The sequence below is a fragment of the Phacochoerus africanus genome, chromosome 12 (assembly GCF_016906955.1).
Source record: "Phacochoerus africanus isolate WHEZ1 chromosome 12, ROS_Pafr_v1, whole genome shotgun sequence".
Taxonomy (NCBI): domain Eukaryota; kingdom Metazoa; phylum Chordata; class Mammalia; order Artiodactyla; family Suidae; genus Phacochoerus; species Phacochoerus africanus.
The window spans coordinates 48,243,887-48,266,710 of NC_062555.1; the positions used below are offsets into that span (position 1 = coordinate 48,243,887).

The following is a 22,824-nucleotide window of genomic DNA, read 5'->3' on the forward strand; positions in this document are numbered from 1 at the left end:
TCATTACAGTACAGTCATCAACTTTATACTCCAATTTTGCCAGCTGACCCATTAATTTGTAACATTTCCCACTCCAGCCAAGAACCAGTGTGGGATCAGGTATTACTTTCATTGTTGTCTCTTTAGCCTCCTTAATGTGGGACATTTCTCTGTCTTTTGACACTAATGTTTTCTGAAGGACATAGCCATCTCCCCAGGATTTTATTTTTTAATTGACGTAGAGGTGACATACAGTTTAGATTAGCTTCAGGTGTCATTTCAGAATTATTACTATTAGCGCATTCTCCACTTGGTATCTCTTGCATTTTCCCACTGTGATTCGGTTATGCACTCTTAGCTGGGACACTGAACACTCAACCTTTTTAATCCTTTTTCAGGGTCTCACCCCTAGGGGCACACATGTTCATCTGTTTCTCCTAAGTGGTGGTAACTGTGACCATCAGTCAAGAAACTGCCCAATTACTCCTCTGTGTAACTACTGTTTTCTCCCTCCTTCCCTTGTACCTAACAATCAGCTTGTGGGGAAAGTTTAAGGCCATGTAAACATCTTGCTCCTCATCAAAATCTCCTCTTCTACTGAGCACACATTGGTGATGCTTGTGTGACTCATGGTAATGGCAAAAACAATTTTCTAACTCCAGCCCTCTCTTTCCACTACCATTCAGCTCTTGGCATTCCATACTGTAAAACCATGAGAATACTCTTCTCTACCATTTATTGATCTATTGTCTGTATAGACTCATGAAGTCCTACCTTTTCAAAGGTTTATGATTCAATATTGTGCTGAGTTATTCCATTGCTTGAACTGTCCCAGATTTAGCCAGTGGAAACTCCTGGGTCCTTGTGATATGCCTCTGCTGTTTGTTTGAGTGCTTGATTTCTGGGGTACCAACATGTTCCGCAAGGTTTGCTCACCCTGCCTCAGTCCGGGAATTAACTGTTTTCCCACATATTCTCGGTCCTATTTAATGGGGAGTGGATGAGAGCATAGGTGCTAGGTGTGCTTACTGCTAGTGAATATTTCTGCTTCTTGGCCCTAGCAGTGGATAGAACTAGAAATGCATATACTGTATCTATACACACACACACATATTCAAATACACAAGACTGTCCCTTTAAAAAATATTTTCTTTGAGGTGTTCTCTCGTGGTTCAGTGGGTTAAGGATCTGGTGTTGTCACTACAGCAGCTTGGGTCACTGCTGTGGGGCAGGTTCAATCCCTGGCCCGGGAACTTCCATATACCTCGGTTTAGCAAAAAAAAAAAAAAAAAAAAAAAAAAAAAAGAAAGAAAGAAAGAAAAAAGATTTTCTTTGAGAAACAGTTGAATCTTGAGACCGTGCAAGGAAAGTGCAAGAGGGATAAAGAATTGTTTCTGCCTATTCTGGTCAGAACTGTTTTGTCCTTTCTTCCAGTATGAATAGGAAAAGAGGAGTCTTAGCTGTGTCATCTAGAAGCCTTACAGATCACCAATCAAAAGAGAAAAAACATTTAGACCCTTAGGACCAGGAGATGTTGAAAAAGTACTCTGAAACAGTCTAAGAAAGTATTCACAATCTAGAAGAAGGGGATAATGGTTTTATTGATTTTTAATTATACATATATATATATATTTTTTTTAAGGGCCACACTGAAGACATATGGAAGTTCCCAGGCTAGGGGTTGAATGGGAGCTACAGCTGCTGGCCTACACCACAGCCATGGCAACTCGGGATCCAAGCCAAGCCATATCTGCGACCTACACCACAGTTTACGGCAACACCAGATCCTTAACCCACTGAGTGAGGTCAAGGATCAAACCTGAATCTTCATAGATCCTAGTTGGGTTTGTTACTGCTGAACTCCTGGGCATAATGATTTTAATATGGGTTTCTTCCTTCACAGCTCTGACTATGATAAAAGGAAAAGCACATGACTTTATCAATTGATGCAGAAAAAGCATTTGATAAATTCAACAGTCGTGATAAAAATTCTTTTTTTTGTCTTTTTGCCATTTCTTGGGCTGCTCCCACGGCATATGGAGGTTCCCAGGCTAGGGGTCGAATCGGAGCTGTAGCTGCTGGCCTACACCAGAGCCAGAGCAACGAGGGATCCGAGCTGCACCTGTGACCTACATCACAGCTCACGGCAACGCAGGATCCTGAACCCACTGAGCAAGGCCAGGGATCGAACCCGCAACCTCATGGTTCCTAGTCGGATTCGTTAACCACTGCGCCACGACAGGAACTCCCTAAAAATTCTTAATACACTAGGAATAGACAGGAACAAGAAAAATAAATATAGAACTACCATGTGATCCAGCAATCTCACTCGTGGGCATATATCCAAAGCTTTCACAGAAAAAGATACATGCACCCCTATGTTCAGTGCAGCACTATTCACAACAGACAAGACATGGAACAGCTACATTTCTGTAGGTTGACAATGAGCAAGTGGAAACCAAAATCAAAAGTGCAAAACCATTTTCAATTGTTCTGAAGAACATAAAACAGGTACAAATCAAAAAAAAATATGGATCTGTATGATGAAAATGGTCAAGTGCAAACAAAAGAAATCAAAGAAGACCGAAACTAGGAGAGTCATACTGTGGTCATGGACTGAGGAGTCAAAACAGCAAAGATGTCAATTCTCCTTATAACGATCTGCAGATTTAATGCAATTCCAACCAAAATCTCAGCAAGTTTCTTTGCAGATACAAACTTCTTATAAGATTTACAGGGAAAAGCCCTAAAAGACTGAAAACAATTTTGAAAAAGAAAAATAAAGGAGGAAGCACACTCCCCGATGTTAAGGATTATTATATAGCTGCATAATCAAGACAGTGGTACTGTCTCGGGATTAACACAGAAATCAATGGAACAGAATACAGAACCCAGAAAGAGATCCACATCAAAATGCCTAATTGATGTTCGGCCAAGAAGTAAAAGCAATTCAATGGAGGAGGGATGACTTGGTGCTGGAGTGATAGATATTGGGGGAGTGGGGGCTGGATGGAAAGCATGGTGACCTAAACCTCACATTCAGAATCGATCATACACTTAAATAATGTTACACTTTTTAAAAGTAAAATTGTGAAACTTCTAGAAAAGGTCACAGGAGAAAATCTTTGGACCCAGGGCAAAATAATGATGAATAAGAGGAAAACTGATAAGTAGATCTTACCAAAATTAAATACTTCTGCTCTGTGAAAGACCATTAAGAGGATGAAAAGACTTTACAAAACAAAATCCTCAAAAATTAAAACTTAAAACAAACTAGGATATACAGATGGCAACCAAACACACGAAAAGACATTTAACATATTAGCCATTTAGAGAAATACAGGTTTAAAGTACAATGGGGTATAACTGCATACTTACTAGAATAGCTAAGTGATAACTTCAAATGCTGGCAAGGATACAGGAGAAACGGGATCACACAGCCACTACTGATGATAATGTAAAATGGTACAGCTACTCGGATATAGTGCAGAAGGTTTTTGTTTGTTTTTGTTTTGTTTTGTTTGCCACACCATGCATGTGCAAGTTCCCAGGCCAGGGGCTGAACCTACAGTTGCAGCCTATGCCACAGCTGCAGCAACACTGGATCCTTAACCCACTGTGCCACAGGAGAAGGTCTTAGAAGTTCTTGTCAAACTAAACAAGGATGATCCAGCAACTACACCCATAGATATTTATCTCAGAGAAATAAATATGTTCACACAAAGATATGTACAAGAATGTTCACAGCAGCTTTATTTGTAACAGTTAAAACCTAGAAGCTTCCGAGACATCCTTCAGTGGTGAATGGTCCAACGCGTGGTGTGCATGTATACTATGGAAGACCTCTCAGCAACAGAATGAATCAAACAACCGGATGAACACTGAGGATGTTACGCTGAGTGAAAAAAGTCAATCTCAAAAGAATATATACTGCATGATTCCACTGATGTTACATTCATCAACTGACATAAGGACAGAGATGGAGAACAGATTAGTGGTTGCCAGGGCCTCGGGGTGCATTTAAAAGGAGCACCAAGGTGGACTCTTGTGGTGATGGTTCAAGTGAGTGTCTTAATCGTGGTGGTGATTATACAATGCTTCACATGTCATTCTGTGAATCTATAATCATCCAAAACAAGACATTAAGAGAAATTCAAAGACAGCTAACACTAATTTAGCTACCTTTATTAATATTCCAATGTATACATCTTCCCAAAGGTGCACTAAAATTTTTCCCCAAATAATTTACAATTCTGCTTCCATTTTATTACTATTACTTGATTATAACATCAGCAAAGTCAATGCTTCTTTTCATATAGTACCTTCTGACTTTTCTGACCACAATATAATCCACTAGTTACCAATAAAACATGATCTGTCGATTTTGGCCATCAATAAGCAACTGTTTGTAAAGCATGCATTCAATTTTTTTTTCCTGATAGTAATGAGAATGTAAATTAATGTAATTATATCTTGCTCAATCCTGCTTTAACCTTTAAAAAAATTTTTTTTAAGAGCCACACCTGCAGCACACAGAAGTTCCCAGGCTAGGGGTCAAACTGGAATTGCATCTGGCAGTCCACACCACAGCCAGCCCAGACCACTGGAGTTGAGCCACATCTGTGACCTATGTCGCAGATTGCGGCAACAACAGACCCTTAACCCACCGAGCGAGGTTCAAGCCTGAATCCTCACAGATACTACGTCGGGTTCTTAACCTGCTAAGCCACAATGGGGACTCCTTCCTGCTTTAACCTAAAAGCATGTATTTGGAAGATGACGCAGTCTATGGCTGTGGAATACAGCATGGTTCTAGCTGTCATATATATAGGAAGGAGCAGCTCTGTGACTTTCACATGGTCATGCATTTCCAGAGAACTAATTTTTAGGTCCCAATATTGATATTAAATTTGTTTAGAATGTCTATGTCTTATATGTACTTAAACACATGAGTGGGCAAGAAAACACACACCATTTGTTTGGTTCACTTCAAAATAGCCTTTAATAAATTGGAAGAATTTTTTTTCTAAATGAAGTCAATACGATTAGGTACAAGTTAGAGGTAAAGATGAGAAATTATCACAAATTAAAAACATCAAATGCCAACTTTCCAAGTCAACTATACTCTAATAAAATTTATTTAAAAACTTATCAAGTGCCAACACAAAACTGCTAAGAGCCAGAGGGCTCTTACTTTTGGTTTTCATATTCAAGAAATAGTAAGATTTATGCTTAGAATCCAGGACAGAAACTAGACCATATGGAGAAAAGGTTATACGAGTTAGAAAAGTAGTTAATAAATTAGAAACTGGGTAAAGTTAGTTTTTCTATGTCTTTAGAAAGAACAATAAAAACAAAACAGATTTATAGGGAAAAAAAGTCCTGGAAAACGTTTAGACAGGTCCCTGGAAAAGCTACTTGATCTCAAAGATCAGCAAGACAACAACCACTGTAGCAATTTTACCTTAGTAATAACTTTTAAGCTATGCTTTTTTTAAGTTGTCAACTACCTAGAGATGGAGTGAAAGAAATCTATTCTCTTAGGTCTACAAGCTCTCAGCTATTCATCATCAAATGGGATCAGCTATCAAGGGATCATTTCCAATTAAGAATCTGTCACTACGAAGTGAAACAAGTTACCAATTAAAACACTACAATTTTAAAAAATGAGTAGAAACACAGATGGGGTTGGCAAACTATGGCCCGTGGGCCAATACTGGGCTGCATCTGTTCTTGTCAGTAAAGTTTCATTGGAACACAGCCATGCCCATTCACGTATGTACTGGCTCTTGCTGATCTCCTCTTAAATGCAGAGTAAAATAGTTGTGACAGAAACCGAATGACCCACAAAGCCTAAAATACTTACCATCTGATCCTTAAAAGGAAAAGTTTGATGACTTCTGACTTATATTAAGAAGTTCTTTAAAGCAATTAAATTACTATTTCTGAACAGTAAGAAAATGATTTCTACATCCAAGGCATAGTCTTCATAAAACTTGTCTAAAGCAGCATAAGATCCCATATTGAGATGAAGCTAAACATCTAGGATGAAAATGCTATCTTTTGCAAGGCAGAAATCTCAGGCAATTTTAAAAGGTCAAAATGGGCTCTAATAACTCTGATGCTGGTCAATGAAACAGATACTGACAATGGCCTTGGACAGATAAAAATCTGTCAAGAATTACATTAAAAAGATCATATAAAATATAATTATCAAAAGAGAAATTACTTACGCTGTATGTGAATGAGCTGCTTTGGCATCTTAAATTCCCCAGGATATATAGACTCATAGTAAGCAATATTACTTTCTGCCTCTGGGACTGGTATAACCATATTATCCCTCTTCTCGCCATACACCTGCTGTGCTGAAATAGCCCGCTGAAGATGGTGCTCCTGAAAAGACAGAAAAATAGGTCAGTCTATGTATTAGAAAACTACCAAACAGAACATACAGCCTTATGAAGAGGTTTCAGTAACTGTGCAAGGATGCTGCTAATAATACAGCTAGTGGTAAAAAACATTTTAAGCAGAAATAAGATCATTTTGCTAGATATACTATTTCTTCAATTTAAGAATAAGTACTGGAGTCCCCATCATGGCGCAGCGGAAATGAACCTGACTAGGAACCATGAAGGTTGCAGGTTCGATCCCTGGCCTTGCTCAGTGGGTTACGGATCCAGCGTTGCCCCGAGTTGTGGTGTAGGTCGCAGACACGGCTCGGATCTGGCGTTGCTGTGGCTCTGGCATAGGCTGGTGGCTACAGCTCCAATTAGACCCCTAGCGTGGGAACCTCCATATGCCGCAGGTGTGGCCCTGAAAAACCAAAAAAAAAAAAAAAAAGAGTAAGTACTATGCCAAAACTGAAAATTAAATGAGTTCAAAAAGTTGACTAAGACTGTTACTGTTTGCATTTTACAATTTTTTAAAAAATAGGGTTATAATATTTAAACTTACTACATGAAAAAAGCAAGCTACACATAAAATTTTTTTATTGATTCTCATCACTTACACACTTTCATAAATGTCATATGAATCAACTGTATGACCTTTACAGGAAGGTAAGAGATTATTATCTCCATTTTTAGTTGGAGAAACTATCACAGATCCAAACCTGGCTTTTGTCCTGAGTAATAACCTTGTGAACTTCCACAGCCCATTTGAACAGCAGTAAAGTACAAGGATTGAAAGCACAGGCTCCAGAGTTTGCAACTCCTGGCAAGACACTTCATTCTTCTAAGTCTGCTTCCTCCAGTAAGAGAAAAATCAAATCTACTTTATGGGGTTGGAGATTTACATAAGATAAATGTGCATTAGATGTTTAATATAATGCCTGGCACACAACAGGTGCTCAAAATAAGCTTTGGTTTAGTCGCCACACAGATTTTTACCAGTTTGTGATGCCACCAGCTGCCATAAAAATATCTGTTAGCACCCACCCTTATCATCAAGGAATTTTGGTAAACATTTCATTAAGTTTAAAGTAGGTTTTTTTTTGTTGTTGTTGTTGGTTTTTTCGGTCTTTTTAGGGCTGCACCTGCGGCACATGGAGGTTCCCAGGCTAGGGGTTGAATTGGAGCTGTAGCTGCCATCCTACACCATGGCTGAAGCAACACCAGATCCAAGCCACATCTGCAACCTACACTGCAGCTCACGGCAACTCTGGATCCTGAACCCACTGAGCGAGGCCAGGGATCAAACCCACAACCTCATGGTTCCTAGTCGGATTTGCTTCCACTGTGCCATGACAGGAACTCCAAAGTAGTTTTTAAAATACCACATAAGATACAAGTTCAAGGAAGAAAAACATTCCAAAAGTATGAAAAAAAACTCCAGCCCTTATAAGTAGTCTCTCTTAATTTTACACATGGAGATAGAGATATATAAATCCACAGCTAGGAGTCTACTATGCAACATTCAGAGCTTTATTCCTAGGGCTTTGGTCACTTGTTATATCCTGGAGATTTTTCCATACTGATACTTTTACTACATTCTTTGCAACAGCTGCATTGTATTCCACCATGTGGATGTACCATTACTTATTTGCTCAGACACTATAGGCTGCAAATCCTGTACTACTGTACGTAAGACACCTTACTGAGCCTGGGAAAGCATCCATATGACAACTACAGACAGAAGTGCTCAAAGGATATATGAAGTTATAACTCTCATTGTGACCACTCCTGGCAGTAACTTCTTAGTATCTCTCCAATTTTAAAATCACACATCTTGCAATGGGATCCTACTATACAGCACAGGGAAATGTGTGTGATTGGGTCATATTGTTGTACAACAGAGGTTGATGAAACACTGTAAATCAATTATACTTTCACAACAAAAAAAACCTTGAAAAAAATCACACATCTTGTTATTTACTTTTGGCTGCACCTGCAGCACCAGGAAACTTCCAGATCAAACCCGTGCCACAGCAGTGACAATGTTGAATCCTTAACCTGCTGTACCATCATTATTTTAGTTTAATTTCTTTACAATGAGTTTTTCTTCCCTTAAATGTTGCTGTTTGCTCATTTCAAAAAGTGCTGCTTTCCCTTTTCTCACTGATGTTAAATATGTGGATTATTTCCTTTCCAATATTAAGGAAATCAGCGCCCATGTAATTAATTTCACAAATATTTTCCTGAAACTTCTTTTGTTTACCTTTGTATGTGTGAGTCCTGGTACCTTTTTTTTTTTTTTTAAAGATTTTTATTTTTTCTATTATAGTTGATTTACAATGTTCTGTCAATTTCTGCTATACAGCAAAAGTGACCCATTCATACCTATATTATACATATATATTCTTTTTCTCACATTATCCTCTATCATGTTTCATTCTAAGTGACTAGATATAGTGCCCTGTGTTATACAGCAGGATCTGATTGCTTATCCACTCCAAATGCAATAGTTTGCATCTACTAACCCCAAACTCCCAGTCCACCCCACTCCCTCCCCCTCCTGCTTGGCAACCACAAGTCTATTCTCCAAGTCCATGAGTTTTTTTCTGTAGATAGGTTATTTTGTGCCATATATTAGATACCAGATATAAGTGATACAATATGGTATTTGCACATCTTTCTTCACTTAGTATGAGAGTCTCTAGTTCCATCCATGTTGCTGCAGATAGCATTATTTTGTTCTTTTTTATGGCTTAGTATTCCATTGTATATATATATACCACATCTTAATCCATTCATCTGTCAATGGACATTTAGGTTGCTTCCACGTCTTGACTATTGTGAATAGTTCTGCAATGAACATAAGGGTGCACGTATCTTTTTCAATGAACATTTTGTCCAGATATATCCTGAAGCTTGACTTCAGATTTTGTTCATTTTTTTCCTTGCAGGAAAGTTCTACTAGTTAAATTTATTAACCTTTTCCTTTATGGTTTTGTCACTCCTAATAACAGGTTTAAGTTGTATAGTCGCAAACTAGGGTGTATAAACAAAAACTCAATTTGATTTTGGCTTCAGGCTGCCCCATGGCTCCTAGGAGCTGGTGTGAAGTCTGACACAGGGCACTTCTGAGCCTGGCTGGGAAGCACAGATGTGCTTTTCTACCCTCAGATACCCTCAAACACCAAGAGAATTTTTCTTTGCCCTATGTGTCCTCTCCCCAAACCCTCACATCAAATTCAAGGAGGCAGTGAGGAAGGCAAGGCACGTTATTCATAATGTGAATTTTGTTCTAAATCCATTAGCATTTCTCTGTGTAGGTGAACATGTTGAGAGATGGGTTATCTTTTTTCTTTTTGTCTTTTTTTTAGGGCTGCACCCGCAGCATTCTATGGAGGTTCTCAGGCTAGGGGTCCAACTGGAGCTGTAGCTGCTGGCCTACACAACAGCTACAGCAACACCAGATCTGAGCCTCATCTGTGACCTACACCACAGCTCATGGCAACACCAGATCCTCAAACCCACTGAGCGAGGCCAGGGATTGAACCTGCAACCTCATGGTTACTAGTCGGGTTTGTTAACCACTGAGCTACAACGGGAATTCCCTATCTTCTTATTTTTTTATCAGGAGAGCTAGCCAGCCAGCAAGCTGTCCTAATGCCATGCATAAAATTATCCATTCCCCTTAATGACTAAAAATGTCCCTCCCTTTACCATAAATTCCACTTGTACTTGGGAATATTTCCAAGTTCTTTTTCCCTACTCAACTGCCTCCCATGCCCGTATTTAACATGTTTTTATTTTTATTTTTATTTATTTTTTTTGTCTTTTTGCCATTTTCTTGGGCCGCTCCCATGGCATATGGAGGTTCCCAGGCTAGGGGTCGAATCGGAGCTGTAGCCACCGGCCTACGCCAGAGCCACAGCAATGCAGGATCCGAGCCATGTCTGTGACCTACACCACAGCTCACGGCAACGCCAGATCGTTTAACCCACTGAGCAAGGACAGGGACTGAACCCGCAACGTCATGGTTCCTAGTCGGATTCGTTAACCACTGCACTACGATGGGAACTCCTTTAACATGTTTTTAAAAGCAGCCTCAAGCTATATTCTATTATCTAGCACTGACTAGATATTAAATTCCTCACAATTCCTTTTCAGAAATTTCCTGGTTATCTCATTTAATTTTCTACATGAACCACAGTGAAAGTTACTTCCTAGGTGTGAAATACAACCAAGCCGTTGGGTTTCTGCAGGTACTACAGCATGCTGCTGAAGAACATGCATTTGCAATCAGGAGTGCTTGGGTACTGAATGCTGGCTCCATGGTTTACCAGCCCTATGACTTTGGGACTTGGAACAATATGAACAAGTTTTATCACCTATAAATGTACTTTATGTACCTCCCATGCGGAACTGTGGTTAAGATAAAATGCCTGGACATACTAACTACCCAAAACATGGTAGCAAATGCGTACCTTTCATTCTCCATGTTTATCACCAATTGTGTTCTGGAGGAAGATTTTTGTTTATAGCCATTTTTCTATACCGTGAAATCAAATTTTTGTTCATCAGTATTAAAGTACTTAATGCTTTAAAAATAATCTTATATTTTTTTTGTTTCATAAAATATTTGACATAATTTCCTCACAAGGAAACTAAGGACCCAAGATGCATATTATATACAACAAATAATGGTTATGGTCTTCTAAGGCTTGAAAATCACTCCTCAAGAACTAGTATGTAATATAACCTTTAAGTTTCCTATTTACTATATCCCCATGTATGTCTGAGGACTCGAGGACAGAGGGATCCCCCCACACACGCCAGTGGCTAGAGCGTGGTGAGTGAGGGGTGCGTGGGGGTTGGCATCAAGTCACTCAGAGTCACAGGCATGTGAAATATCTGACCTTGGACTATGAGCAAAGTGGCTGAAGGGTTTTAAAGAGTATCCTGGCTGCTGTATAGAAAATGGACCACAGTCTAAAAAATGAAATATGCTTGGCCTTTAAATGGTTCAGAATAGTATTTAATGAAACGGAAAAAAACATCTATTAAGTAAAAAGACAGATCTGTAAACTGTATGTTTAGGATATTTGTATTTAATCTTTTTTAAAAGAAAAAGGCATAACTGAACACATGCACATATAGAAAAGAGTCTGGAAGTAGCTGAACACATAGGTAACAAGCCTTCCCTCTACATTCCCTTATTCTTTTCCTTGCTTTATTTTCCCACAGCTCTTACCATCCTCTGACAGGTCATACGCTTGATTTGTTTAGACTGTCACCCCTTCCTGCCCACCCCAACCTAAGCATCATGAGGGCAGGGATTTTTGTCTATTTTGTTCACTGCTAATTAGCCACCCCAAAAAAAGTGCCAGACACAAAGCATGGTGCTTAAATATTTGAATAAATGAATATGTATGTATGTATGCATCTGTGTATATACATACACATGCAGAGCACACAGACGCATGCATGCACACATGCATTAAAGTTTCAAAGTATGTTCACCAAACAGGTCACAGTCTACAGGTAGTACTACTTTGAAATACTCTTCTATACTTTTATTTTCCTTTTTTTCCAAAATGTAATTCTTTTTGACTGAAAATATTTAAGTACATCTCACATGATTTTCTAAAAAAAAATTTATTTAGTTCAGTTAAAACCCTTCCCATTTAAGTCAGATTAGCTTAAGACTAAAACACTGTACTCGCAGCTTTCCAGGTAAGAAAGCATTTTTAAAACCCCAACAATATACATCTATTTCTGAGAAAAAGAACATTAATTATGCTAAAGTAACATTAAATTTTAAATGAAAATGAGACTTTTGCTTTAAGTAGGAAGATGTAAAATGGTGGAGTAACATATGAAATAAAATAAGCTAAGCTAGGAATTCAATTCAATAATTATTAGGAGTTCCTGTCTTGGCTCAGCAGTTAACGAATCTGACTAGCATCCATGAGGACGCAGTTTGGATCCCTGGCCTCGCTCAGTGGGTTAAGGACCTGGTGTTGCCAAGAGCTGCAGTGTAGATCACAGAAGTGGCTCGGATTCTGTGTTGTTATGGCTGTGGTGTAGGCTGGCGGCTACAGCTCCGATTCGACCCCTAGCCTGGGAACTGCCATATGCCGCAGATGAGGCCCTAAAAAGCAAAATAAATAAATAATAAAAAATTGTTGAATATCTTGATTAAATAACTAAGATGATCCAACATTAATTACAATTATATAAAAAGTTAGATGTTCCTGGAAGATAATAGTATCTGTCAATGAAAATTTTTTTTGTCTTTTTTTTTTTTTTTTTGCTATTTATTGGGCCGCTCCCACGGCATATGGAGGTTCCCAGGCTAGGGGTCGAATCGGAGCTGTAGCCACCGGCCTACGCCAGAGCCACAGCAACGCAGGATCCGAGCCGCGTCTGCGACCTACACCACAGCTCATGGCAACGCCGGATCATTAACCCACTGAGCAAGGGCAGGGACCGAACCCGCAACCTCATGGTTCCTAGTCGGATTCCTTAACCACTGCGCCACGACGGGAACTCCTGTCAATGAAATTTTTAAATAAATCCACTTGTAGACTGAGCAGCCCTCCTTCCTAAGCTGTGATCACTGGAATACTTAATTTCAAATTATGAACAGGTAGCCCAATAAAGAGTGTGACCATTTAAAAAAAAGATTTTTAAACTTCAGGACTGAAAGCTTATTTATTTTTTATTTATTTATTTATTTTTTACTTTTTAAGGCCCTCACCCGGGCATATGGAAGTGTCCAGGCTAGGGGTCAAATCGCAGATACAACTGCCAGCCAACACCACAGGATCCACTGAGAGAGGCCAGGGATCGAATCAGCATTTTCAGGGACACCAGTCAGATTCGTTTCTGCTGGGCCACAACGGGTACTCCAGGACTGAAAGCTGATGTAACCTGCAGTTGCTAATGAGGGAAGGTACAGTCATTCCAAATCTATGACCAAAGAAATCACTTTTTCAGAAAGTGTTAATAGCTCAAAGAGAACTTTTGTAATACAGCTTGGGAAATGCTGGTACAGGACAATGAGAGATACAGGGCAGGACATCTGGGCTTAAAATCGCTAATTAACTTAGTCTATATTTACTGAGTGCCAACTATGTGCCTGGCCTGGAAACACAATGGTAAATAAAGTAGACATGGTTCCTGACACCGCAGTAGGAAGGACAGATACTGACAGGCCTACAAATGAATACATTGTAAAGCATGGTAAGTGCTCAAAGGAAAAGTACAGTGTGTCAGGGGAAATCTAAACAGGTAAAGTATCTCAAGGACAGCCCCACTGTCACTAGTGCAAAGTGATATTTAAGCTAAGAGCTGTAGGAATGGGAGAGAAAAGATTATTGTAAGAAAATAGCTAGTTTGAAGATCACTTACCAATTTGATACCTTAGGTGACCAAAGTTTCTTTATATTATAGGATATTTACAATAATTAGTTAGGCTCAGTTGCAATTTAAGAGTTAATCACCAAACACCAAGTACAATTCCCATTTTTCCATGAAATAACAGAGGCATACCCTCTCAAATCAGTCTGGTCTTACAGGGAACAAAGAAAAACCAAATATGCTAAAGAATTCTTTAATGGTCAATCTTACATAAAATGGAATCCGATGAACCATAACTTATGACTAAGCAAGTAACTTTGAAAGCCTCTTGCACTGCAAGTAATTATAGAAAATGTTGTCTATACACAGCAATGTGAACAATAAAAGAGGGTCAGAAAAGACAACAATGGTTTTTAGAAAGCTCAGAGGCAACCGCGGCACTGGGCTCCAAATAATCCCTTTTCTTACTCCAGCCCGAGTGCGTTAGAAGAGTATGGGTTTTAGAGACAGAGGCCCAAGTGAGAATCTAAGGGTCCCTATCAGCCCTAAGTCCCAGCAAGTGGCTCTGCTACTGGTCTTTATTATTTGTAATATACATATATTTTTTTTTACCCATTTTTCCCTCTTTTCTCTCAAGCAATGTTTTTTTTTCTTTTACTTTTCTCTGTTATTTTTGCGCATACCTAGAAAAATTCTTCCTTTTCAGGAGGCTTTTAATGGTCACTTTGATAAGTGCATAGGTAGTTAATGCAAAGTGGTTAACTAGTTATAAACAGGGCATATGTCACTATACCTAAGGAATCAGAAAATATCATTTCTATGATTCAGTAAGAGTGACATTAGCTATTTATAGATAAGATCTATCTGAAGGGACAGTACTGTGCATGTGTCCTAAACATCTGCTTTGCGCCTTTGCTCACACAGATGGACTACCATTCACCATGTGCCTTCTCCCTCCTCCTCCAAGAAAATTCCCACTTGTTCTTCAAAGTCTGGTTTAAAACGATCTTTCCTCTGCTTCCACCATGCAGAACTGGCCCCTTATCTAGATGCTCTATTTAACAAATCATGCTGTAATCATTTATTTGTTTACATACTGATCTCCAAACTCTGAGCCCTTTAAGATTATTTGCCATGTCCAACTAACCTCCAGATCCTTTTAAAAGATGTATTCTCTTATAGTATTGGAGGACTCAAAATTCTTTTATGGATGTGGGCTAAAATAGGATTATTTTTGTGATCTACACAGCATTTAGTACTATATTTTTTCTTGATCGCAGATATTCAATATTTCATTATGGAAAAAAACGAGGAGTCATCTAAATAAAATACATGGGGAAAAAAGCAAAAGGTATTTCTACCTGCTCTACTGTTAAGTTCTAATAAATACTACCAAGCTAGAAAGAGCAAATTCCTAAACAAAGATTAAATTATATTTACTTATTAAATATTTAATTTAAGCAAATAAAACTAAGCCATAACAACAATTAAGACTACATTTAGGAGTTCCCGCTGTGTTGCAATGGGATTGGCTGCATCTCTGGAGTGCTGGGACCAGGTTTGATCTGGCACTGCCACAGCTGTGATGCTGGTAGCAACTGGGGCTCAGATCTGATTCCTGGTCTGGGAACTCCATATGCCACATTTAGACCTTCTGGGATACTGAATTAAAAACAGCTTATTAAAAGCGACAATAATGTAAACAATTCCTTATGGGGAAATAACTGATGATTAACTTGTAAAAAGCCACTTAAGAAGTTGAAACCCCTGATTATTTATGCATGGAGAGCTAGACTCCATTGCTACCGAACAAAAGGGCTGAACTGAATCACTTTCTCTCCTGTTTCCTAAAGAACTGAACCTTGGTGCTTGGGAGCCCTGCACCAGCAAGTGCTCCCTAGTTCCACATCCAAACACCTGCCTCTTGCCAGCTCATCACAGCAGCCTTCTAACTGGTTTTCCTGCTTCCATTCCTGTCTGTCTTCATGGGATAGCCAGAGCAATCTGTCAATATACAAATCAGACCATGCCACGCCCACCCTTCCATTAGAATATTCCAGGTATTTCCCACCCGACTCAGAATAAAAGCCAGAGTTCTTAAAACTGCTTACAAGGTCCAACAGGATTTGCAGTGCCCTGTCCTGGCATCATTTACTTCTTCCCTCCCTCAGCTCTTGTCGCACTAGATTCCTTGCTCTCGGTCAAACATACAATAGCTTGCTTCCTCACTTTCTTCAAGTCTTTGTTCAAAGGTCATCTCTGCAGACAGACATTCTTTACCAACTCTCCCGCTATCCACCCCTAGAACAGGTGAAACTAAGAAGGCTGAGAACATGGTCCCACAGCAAGGATGTGGAAAGACTACAACTCCCAGGCACGGTTAGTGGGGAAAAAGGAGCAGCAGATCTTAGGAAACCATATACACACACTCCACACGGCCCAGCAATCCCACTGCTAGGAACTCACTCAAAAGAAATGAAAACACAGGCCACAAAAAGACCTGAGTAAGAATGCGCATACAGTTTTATTCCTAACAGGCCCTGAGGAGACAGCCCCAGTGTCCTCATCAGGGGACGGATGAACAAACTGTGGTTTAGTAACACAACAGAGGACCAGGAGCAAGTCTCCAAAGCACACAGGCATCCAACTACAGGAAGTTTCAAAACAAGCATAAAATTAATCTATGGTAAGAAAAAAAATCAAAACAGTAGCTGCCTCTGGGGTGGGGAAGGGGAAGGAAGGATTTTTCTGGGATGATGGTAATGTTCCCTATCTTGATGGATGTTGGGTTATACAAGTATATGCATTTTTCAAAATCCAGCTATTACACACTAAATTTTTATGAATTTCTTTGCATAAAAAAAACCCCAAAAAACCAACAACCTGTCAAGATTGGACTCCTAATGTATATATGCTTAAGTATTTAGGGAACCATGCACTGATACCTGTAATTTACTTTGAAATGTATAAAAAATAAGATGGATTGACAGAAGAAGAGATGAACAGATGTGTGATAAAGCAAGTAGAAGAGAATGTTAATGGTGGAAACTAGCCACTTAGAATATGGGTGGTCTCTATAAAATTCCTGAAACTTTGTCTGAAAATTTTCATAATGTTGCAAAAAATATGGAATCTCTCCCCTTTAAGCCTACTCTATCCCCTTATCCTGCTTTATTTCCCTAGATGGTACTTACCTACTAAGAGACTAATGAATTTACTTACTTACTTACTTATTGTTTTATTGATTGTCTATGTCTTCTCCCCAGAATATAAGATCCATGAAGGTAGGAATTTGTGGTTTGTTTTCCCCAGGTCTAGAATTATGCCTACCGCATAAAAGTATACAATAAATATTTGTTGAATAAATGAGCTAGTGCAATTATACTAGTTATTTAAGTTCCACGAACTGTTCTAGTTTGGAACAGACTTCAAAAAAAAAAAAAGGCTGAATTTCATAAAGGCAGAAAAAAATTAAGACAAACGCATTTTGCTTTTAGACTTAAAATACTCAGGGTGAACAGTTAAAATAGTTGGAAGGCCAATTAGACTACTTGGCAAGAAAAAGCCATTTGATACTTAATTTTGTACGAAAAATAAATGGTAAAAAGATTCTATTACCCTCTATTCCTTCTCCCACTTGAAGCTCAATACTCTGAAATTACCTTTATTTCTAGAGTATAAAAGACAGTAAAGGAAGATCTCTGCTACAGTACAGGTAAAATTATCCAGTCTTATTTCTCTTCAGTGTGAATTATTTGTCAATTTAGTACTTCCCTTATAAAATATTCAGGACTTAGCGGCTGAGGAGCACAGTAAAGGCAGCCCCAGGCAAAAATAAGTTTCACTTCCATCCTAGCCTCTTCTGCACCTGTCTGTAGCCTGTCCATCCCTGCATGTAGGGGCTGATAGGGCGTGTGTGCCCAGGGTGATGTTTGGGGATGTGAAGGGTAAGGGCCTAAAATCAGTTTATTTATTTCTATTCTTAACAGTTACAATCTAATCAGAATGTTTCCCTAAAAATTAAATTTAAAAAATCTCAAAAAGCTCTTATTTTTATTTATAATCTTTATGCTGAGGATTTCTACAACTCCAATGGACCCTGGAGAGGTAGTCATCTGCCATTATTTAATGCTCTGTAACCCACCCAAATAAAATGCAAATAATGTTTCTCGTTTTGGGGGTAGCACCCTAAAGCAACAGCATCAAATAAATGAACATCTAGTTTATTTTTAAATTTAATTTAATCTTTGTCTTTTTTTTTTTTTTGCCTTTTCTAGGGCCGCTCCCTCAGCATATGGAGGTTCCCAGGCTAGGGGTCTAATCAGAGCTGCATGACCGGCCTACGCCAGAGCCACAGCAACACAGCTCGTCTGCGACCTACACCACAACTCACGGCAATGCCAGATCCTTAACCCACTGAGCAAGGCCAGGGACTGAACCTGCAACCTCATGGTTCCTAGTCGGATTCGTTAACCACTGCGCCATGACGGGAACTCCATCTAGTTTAAACTCACCTAAAACTAAACATGTTTATACAATCTTGTTCAAGCGTACACTATTCCAAGGCTTATCCTTAGTCCTTGTATGTACTTGCAATTTCATCCACTGTCACGGCTTTAACTAACATTCACATGCTGAGGACATGATTCAAAACCCTAATCTCTAGCCTGGATTTCTGCTGAACATCAGGTACTTCTGACTCTATGCTCCACTGACACGTCTTATGTAACATCAATGTTCCCACCTGCCAACTCTCCAAATTGGTTCCTCTCCAGATAGGATCAACTTCAGTTTAATCGCATCATCTATATTCAGTCAGAAGCCTTCATTTTTCCAGCTCCCTTTTGCTTCTTACTTTCCCATTTCCAAACCAGGCACCAGATCCCACAGATTTCTCATTAGTTTTACGTTTAGAAATCATTCAGTGCTTGCTCACCCCACTGTCAGAATTAGGATGGCCTTCCTACCTCTAGCTTCAAACTGTTCTTCAACTCCCTTCTGCAGCATTGCCAGTGCTCTTTCAGAAGAGCATGACCAAGACTCTCTCCCACTTAATCCTTAGATCTCTATTGCCTGCATGATCTCTGCATGGCAAAGAGGGTCCGTTATGATCTGGCTTGAGCTAATTCTGCCAGTCCTACATCTTACCGCTTTCTACCCTGAGTCTCCCAGGCCAGCCATAGGGAGCACCGCATAGAACTTTCTAATAATACCTATACACAACGTTCCCTGTCTTTTAAGTTCATCTTGACCTCTCTCAACTCTTTACAATTCTGCAAGGATGCCTACCCCTCTTTCAGAAAGTCTTTCACAACAGTTATGTAAGACTCTCACAGTGGGAACACAGAAAACAGGTGATTTTTAAACCGTTTATCTGAATTCAATTAAGATCTTTATGAAATTGGAAACTGAGGGACTCAGAATTAAAAAAAAAAAAATTCCTGATGGGGTTTCACCCCTGAAGTACCTGCCTCACACCTGCCAGAAGAGACAGAGCACAAGAGGCAGGGAAGAACACCAGGAGAAAGAACAAGCCCAGTAAGAAGACACTTTAAAAAGACATTTATCTTGGATATTGGGAGAAATGACTGTGAAGTCTTTCACTTTGGGTTATAAAGCCTTAAGTTTCATTACCAAGTGTATTAATGCACATTTCCAGAACTAAAAAAAAAAATAGCTAACATTTGCTGAGTATTTACTACATGCCAGGCCTGAGTGTCACATCTGATTTCATTAAAATCTAATATGTGCGTAGATTTTAATAGGAAGAAAAAAAAATCCATGTATAAGTGGACCTGCACAGCTCAAACCTGTTATTCAAGGGTCAACTGCTATAGTGCTGCTTTTTTTTCCCCTTTAGCTGCGCCTAAAGCAAGCAAAAGTTCCCAGGCCAGGGATCGAACCTGAGCCACAGCAGTGACAATGCTGGAGCCTCAACCCACTGAGCCACCAGGCAACAGTGAGTTGTTTTTTTATTTATTTGTCTTTTTAGGGCTACACCTGTGGCATATGGAGGTTTCCAGGCTAGGGGTTGAATCAGAACTGCAGCTGCTGGCCTACACACAGCCAGAGCAACGTGGGATCTGAGCCTTATCTGCAACCTACACCACAGCTCACAGCAACACTGGGTCCTTAACCCACTGAGTAAGGCCAGGGATCGAACCTGCATCCTCATGGATGCTAATCAGATTTGTTTCTGCTGAACCATGACGGGAACTCCTAAGTTTTTTTTCAATTTTTTGTTTTTTTAAGCTAAGAACAAAAGAAAATTGAAAAAAGTAGATTCTGTAAGCAAGAGGAGGAGATGTTTCTTTCTTTCCAGAATTGCTGCAAAGTAACTGCACAATCTCTAAGTCAGTGAAAGTTTCTGGTTCTTAATGTCCTTAACTAAACCATACAGCCTCAAGAATACTGTCTTCTGAATGGAAGTTCTAAGGACATAATTAGGTATCACGAGTTCTGCGATTAAATAATTTTGGGAAATGCACAGACAGTAAACAGACAATGCTGAACAGTTTCTTAACAAAAGAATCCTCAGTGATTTCACATTTGCCAAAATGCTCCATGATTTTCCAAATAATACATAAGTCAACATTTCCTAATTATGCACTGAGCACTGTTAGTGTGATTCATATAAATGTTTGCTGGGACCAACTCTTTAATTTTAATTAAAAAGGTAAGCACTAAAATAAAGTCTTAATATCCAATTGCGGTAATACAAAAAACATTCTCTTCCACAATAACAGATTTTATCAGTTTTGGGAAATATAACCCCCTGTCTCCATTGTTCAACTCATGGCATGGTAACTTTTACTAAGTTATTTTTTAAAGGCAGGCAATATCAAGACTATGAAATCTCTGGCAACAGACCTGTCCTGGATGGACAATAATAGAGATTAGGGGCTGGCAAAGTGTAGCCTGAGGGGGCAAATCTGGCCCACCACCTGGTTTTGTCAACAGTTTTATTAGCACACAGCGGCCCTTGTTCACTGATGTATTGCCCATGGCCACTTCTGCTCTACAACATCAGGGTAGTCATGACAGAGACTGTAATGCCTGCAAAGCTTAAAATATTTACCATCTGACTCTTTACATAGATATCGCTACTCATGCTATTAGTCTGGGTGGGGTAAGGTGGATCACTGGCACACACTCAAGCCTGCTCTACTATTCACATGGTGAAAATGACAAAAGAGGGAAGTTCATTATGCAAAAAAGGTATCACTATTTTAGACCCTATATTAGACACTTATTCTTCATTCTGAGATGCATAGTATACCTATTTTACAGGGAAATTGAACTTGGTAAAGTTAAGTCACTTGCCCGAAGCGATGGAAGTACGATTTGGATTGAGGTCTGACTCCAGAACCCCATGGTCTTTCTACTGTGGTTTAATTCCTCCTTCTTGTCTTCTTTTGCCTTCCCCATTTATGGCTGAGTTCTGGCTGATACCCAGGGAAGGACTCAGAATACTAAGAGAGAAGCAGAAAGGACTTTAAACAGCTGAAGAAATGAGCAGCAGCATCATGTGTACAAGGACTGGTGGGAGGCTACAAGCCGGCAAGCTAAGGAGGGAAGCACAGACCTCCTAACCGATGGCAATACCCAGGCACCTGGATGTGCAGGATGGAGCTGAGGAAGATGAAGTCACAGGAGAGCCTAGCCCAAGTGCAGTGCCTCCCTACAGGAAAGGGTGGAGGATATTCTTTAACAACTGTTGTTTTTATCTTACTGAATAAAGGCAATAAAAAAAAAATCTTAAAATTTGCTACCTTTTCCCCTGGACTTCCAACACATTGCTTACTGTAGCTCTGACACCACATTTACCAAATGTGGAGACAAAACAACCTCCTTTTTACAAAAATAGTTACATGAGTTTCCCTCAAAGAAGGGAATCCACTTTTAATTAACAGGAAAAAACGAAGGAACTCACTTGGCTTTACGAGTACTTTATTTAGGGACTATTACATAATCTACTAGGAAAGTAGTAAGAGGATACTAAGTGATTTACCACCCAAGAAAGCTGAGCATGAACAAAGAAGACTGAAACAAAAACAGATTTAGACTACATTTGACCATCCCCTGTTCTATCAAAAAATAACAGATTTATCTACTGCATTTTCCTACCAGTTAATGTGGCAAGCAAGACTTGGCTGTTGTTACTTTGCTTTTATTAACATTTTGTTTTACCCATCAAAAATATAAAATTTTAAAGAGACTCACAGACATGGAAAACACATTTATGGTTACCAATGGGGACAGCAGAGGGGAGGGATAAATTAGGAGTCTGTGATTAACATATACACACTACTATACATAAAATAGATAACCAACAAAGACCTAATGTATAGCACAGAGAACTACATTCAACAGCTTGTAATAACCTACAATGGAAAAGAATCTGAAAATAAGCATAAATCACTTTGCTGTACACCTGAAACACAATACTGTAAATTAACTATACTTCACTAAAAATGTAGCTAAAATGCAGAAATAAAAACAAAAAAAAAGTAAAACTTTAGGGCTTGTATGAATACTAAGATTTGTGTAAGTTTAAGGCAATGGCAAATACTGTAGCATGGTTAGTACAGGAAGAAGTGACAGTTAATACAATGTACTTGTTATTCACTTTAGACCAAACCTAAAAATTTTCTTCTTTTCTTAACTAAAACCAAGTCCCTTGGTTTCACCAAAACCATAAAACTCGCATGTAATTTCTGAAGTTGTGTCTTCTGCAGTGGATAAAAAATAGAAGGGGCTCTAATAGTGTCAAAACTTATTTGTTTAATTATGTTTGTTTCCCTCACTTAAACTCACTCTTTAAAGGAATGAACACATTCATAGATGAAACTAATTACTTCATAATCTCAAATGATCCTAATTAATTTAATTGTATCTGATACCTAAATTATTTTCTTACATAAAACACACTGTACAGAAATTGAAATTCTGACTTTATTAAAATACTCTATCAAATAAGATATATAAAAGATATGCTGTTTAAGAGCACACATTCACACATTTTTATATGTCAGAAACCTGGGTTGGAATCCCAATTCTGCCATTTACTAACTGTGACTCAACATTGCTAAACTCC

At 39.0% G+C, this 22,824-nt stretch overlaps 1 protein-coding gene across 8 annotated transcripts in view; it reads right to left on the reverse strand.

Moving 5' to 3' along the window:
• Window positions 1–22,824, reverse strand: part of EPC1 (enhancer of polycomb homolog 1) — a 111,378-nt gene that overhangs the window by 24,749 nt on the left and 63,805 nt on the right. For 7 of the 8 annotated variants that reach the window (XM_047755334.1, XM_047755332.1, XM_047755335.1 and 4 more), the window contains one exon: window positions 6,213–6,372. In XM_047755334.1, coding sequence (XP_047611290.1) covers window positions 6,213–6,372 — 160 coding nt within the window. Of the gene's footprint in view, window positions 1–6,212; window positions 6,373–21,050; window positions 21,200–22,824 lie in introns of all 8 variants that reach the window. The other variant, XM_047755331.1, reaches the window with a different exon arrangement.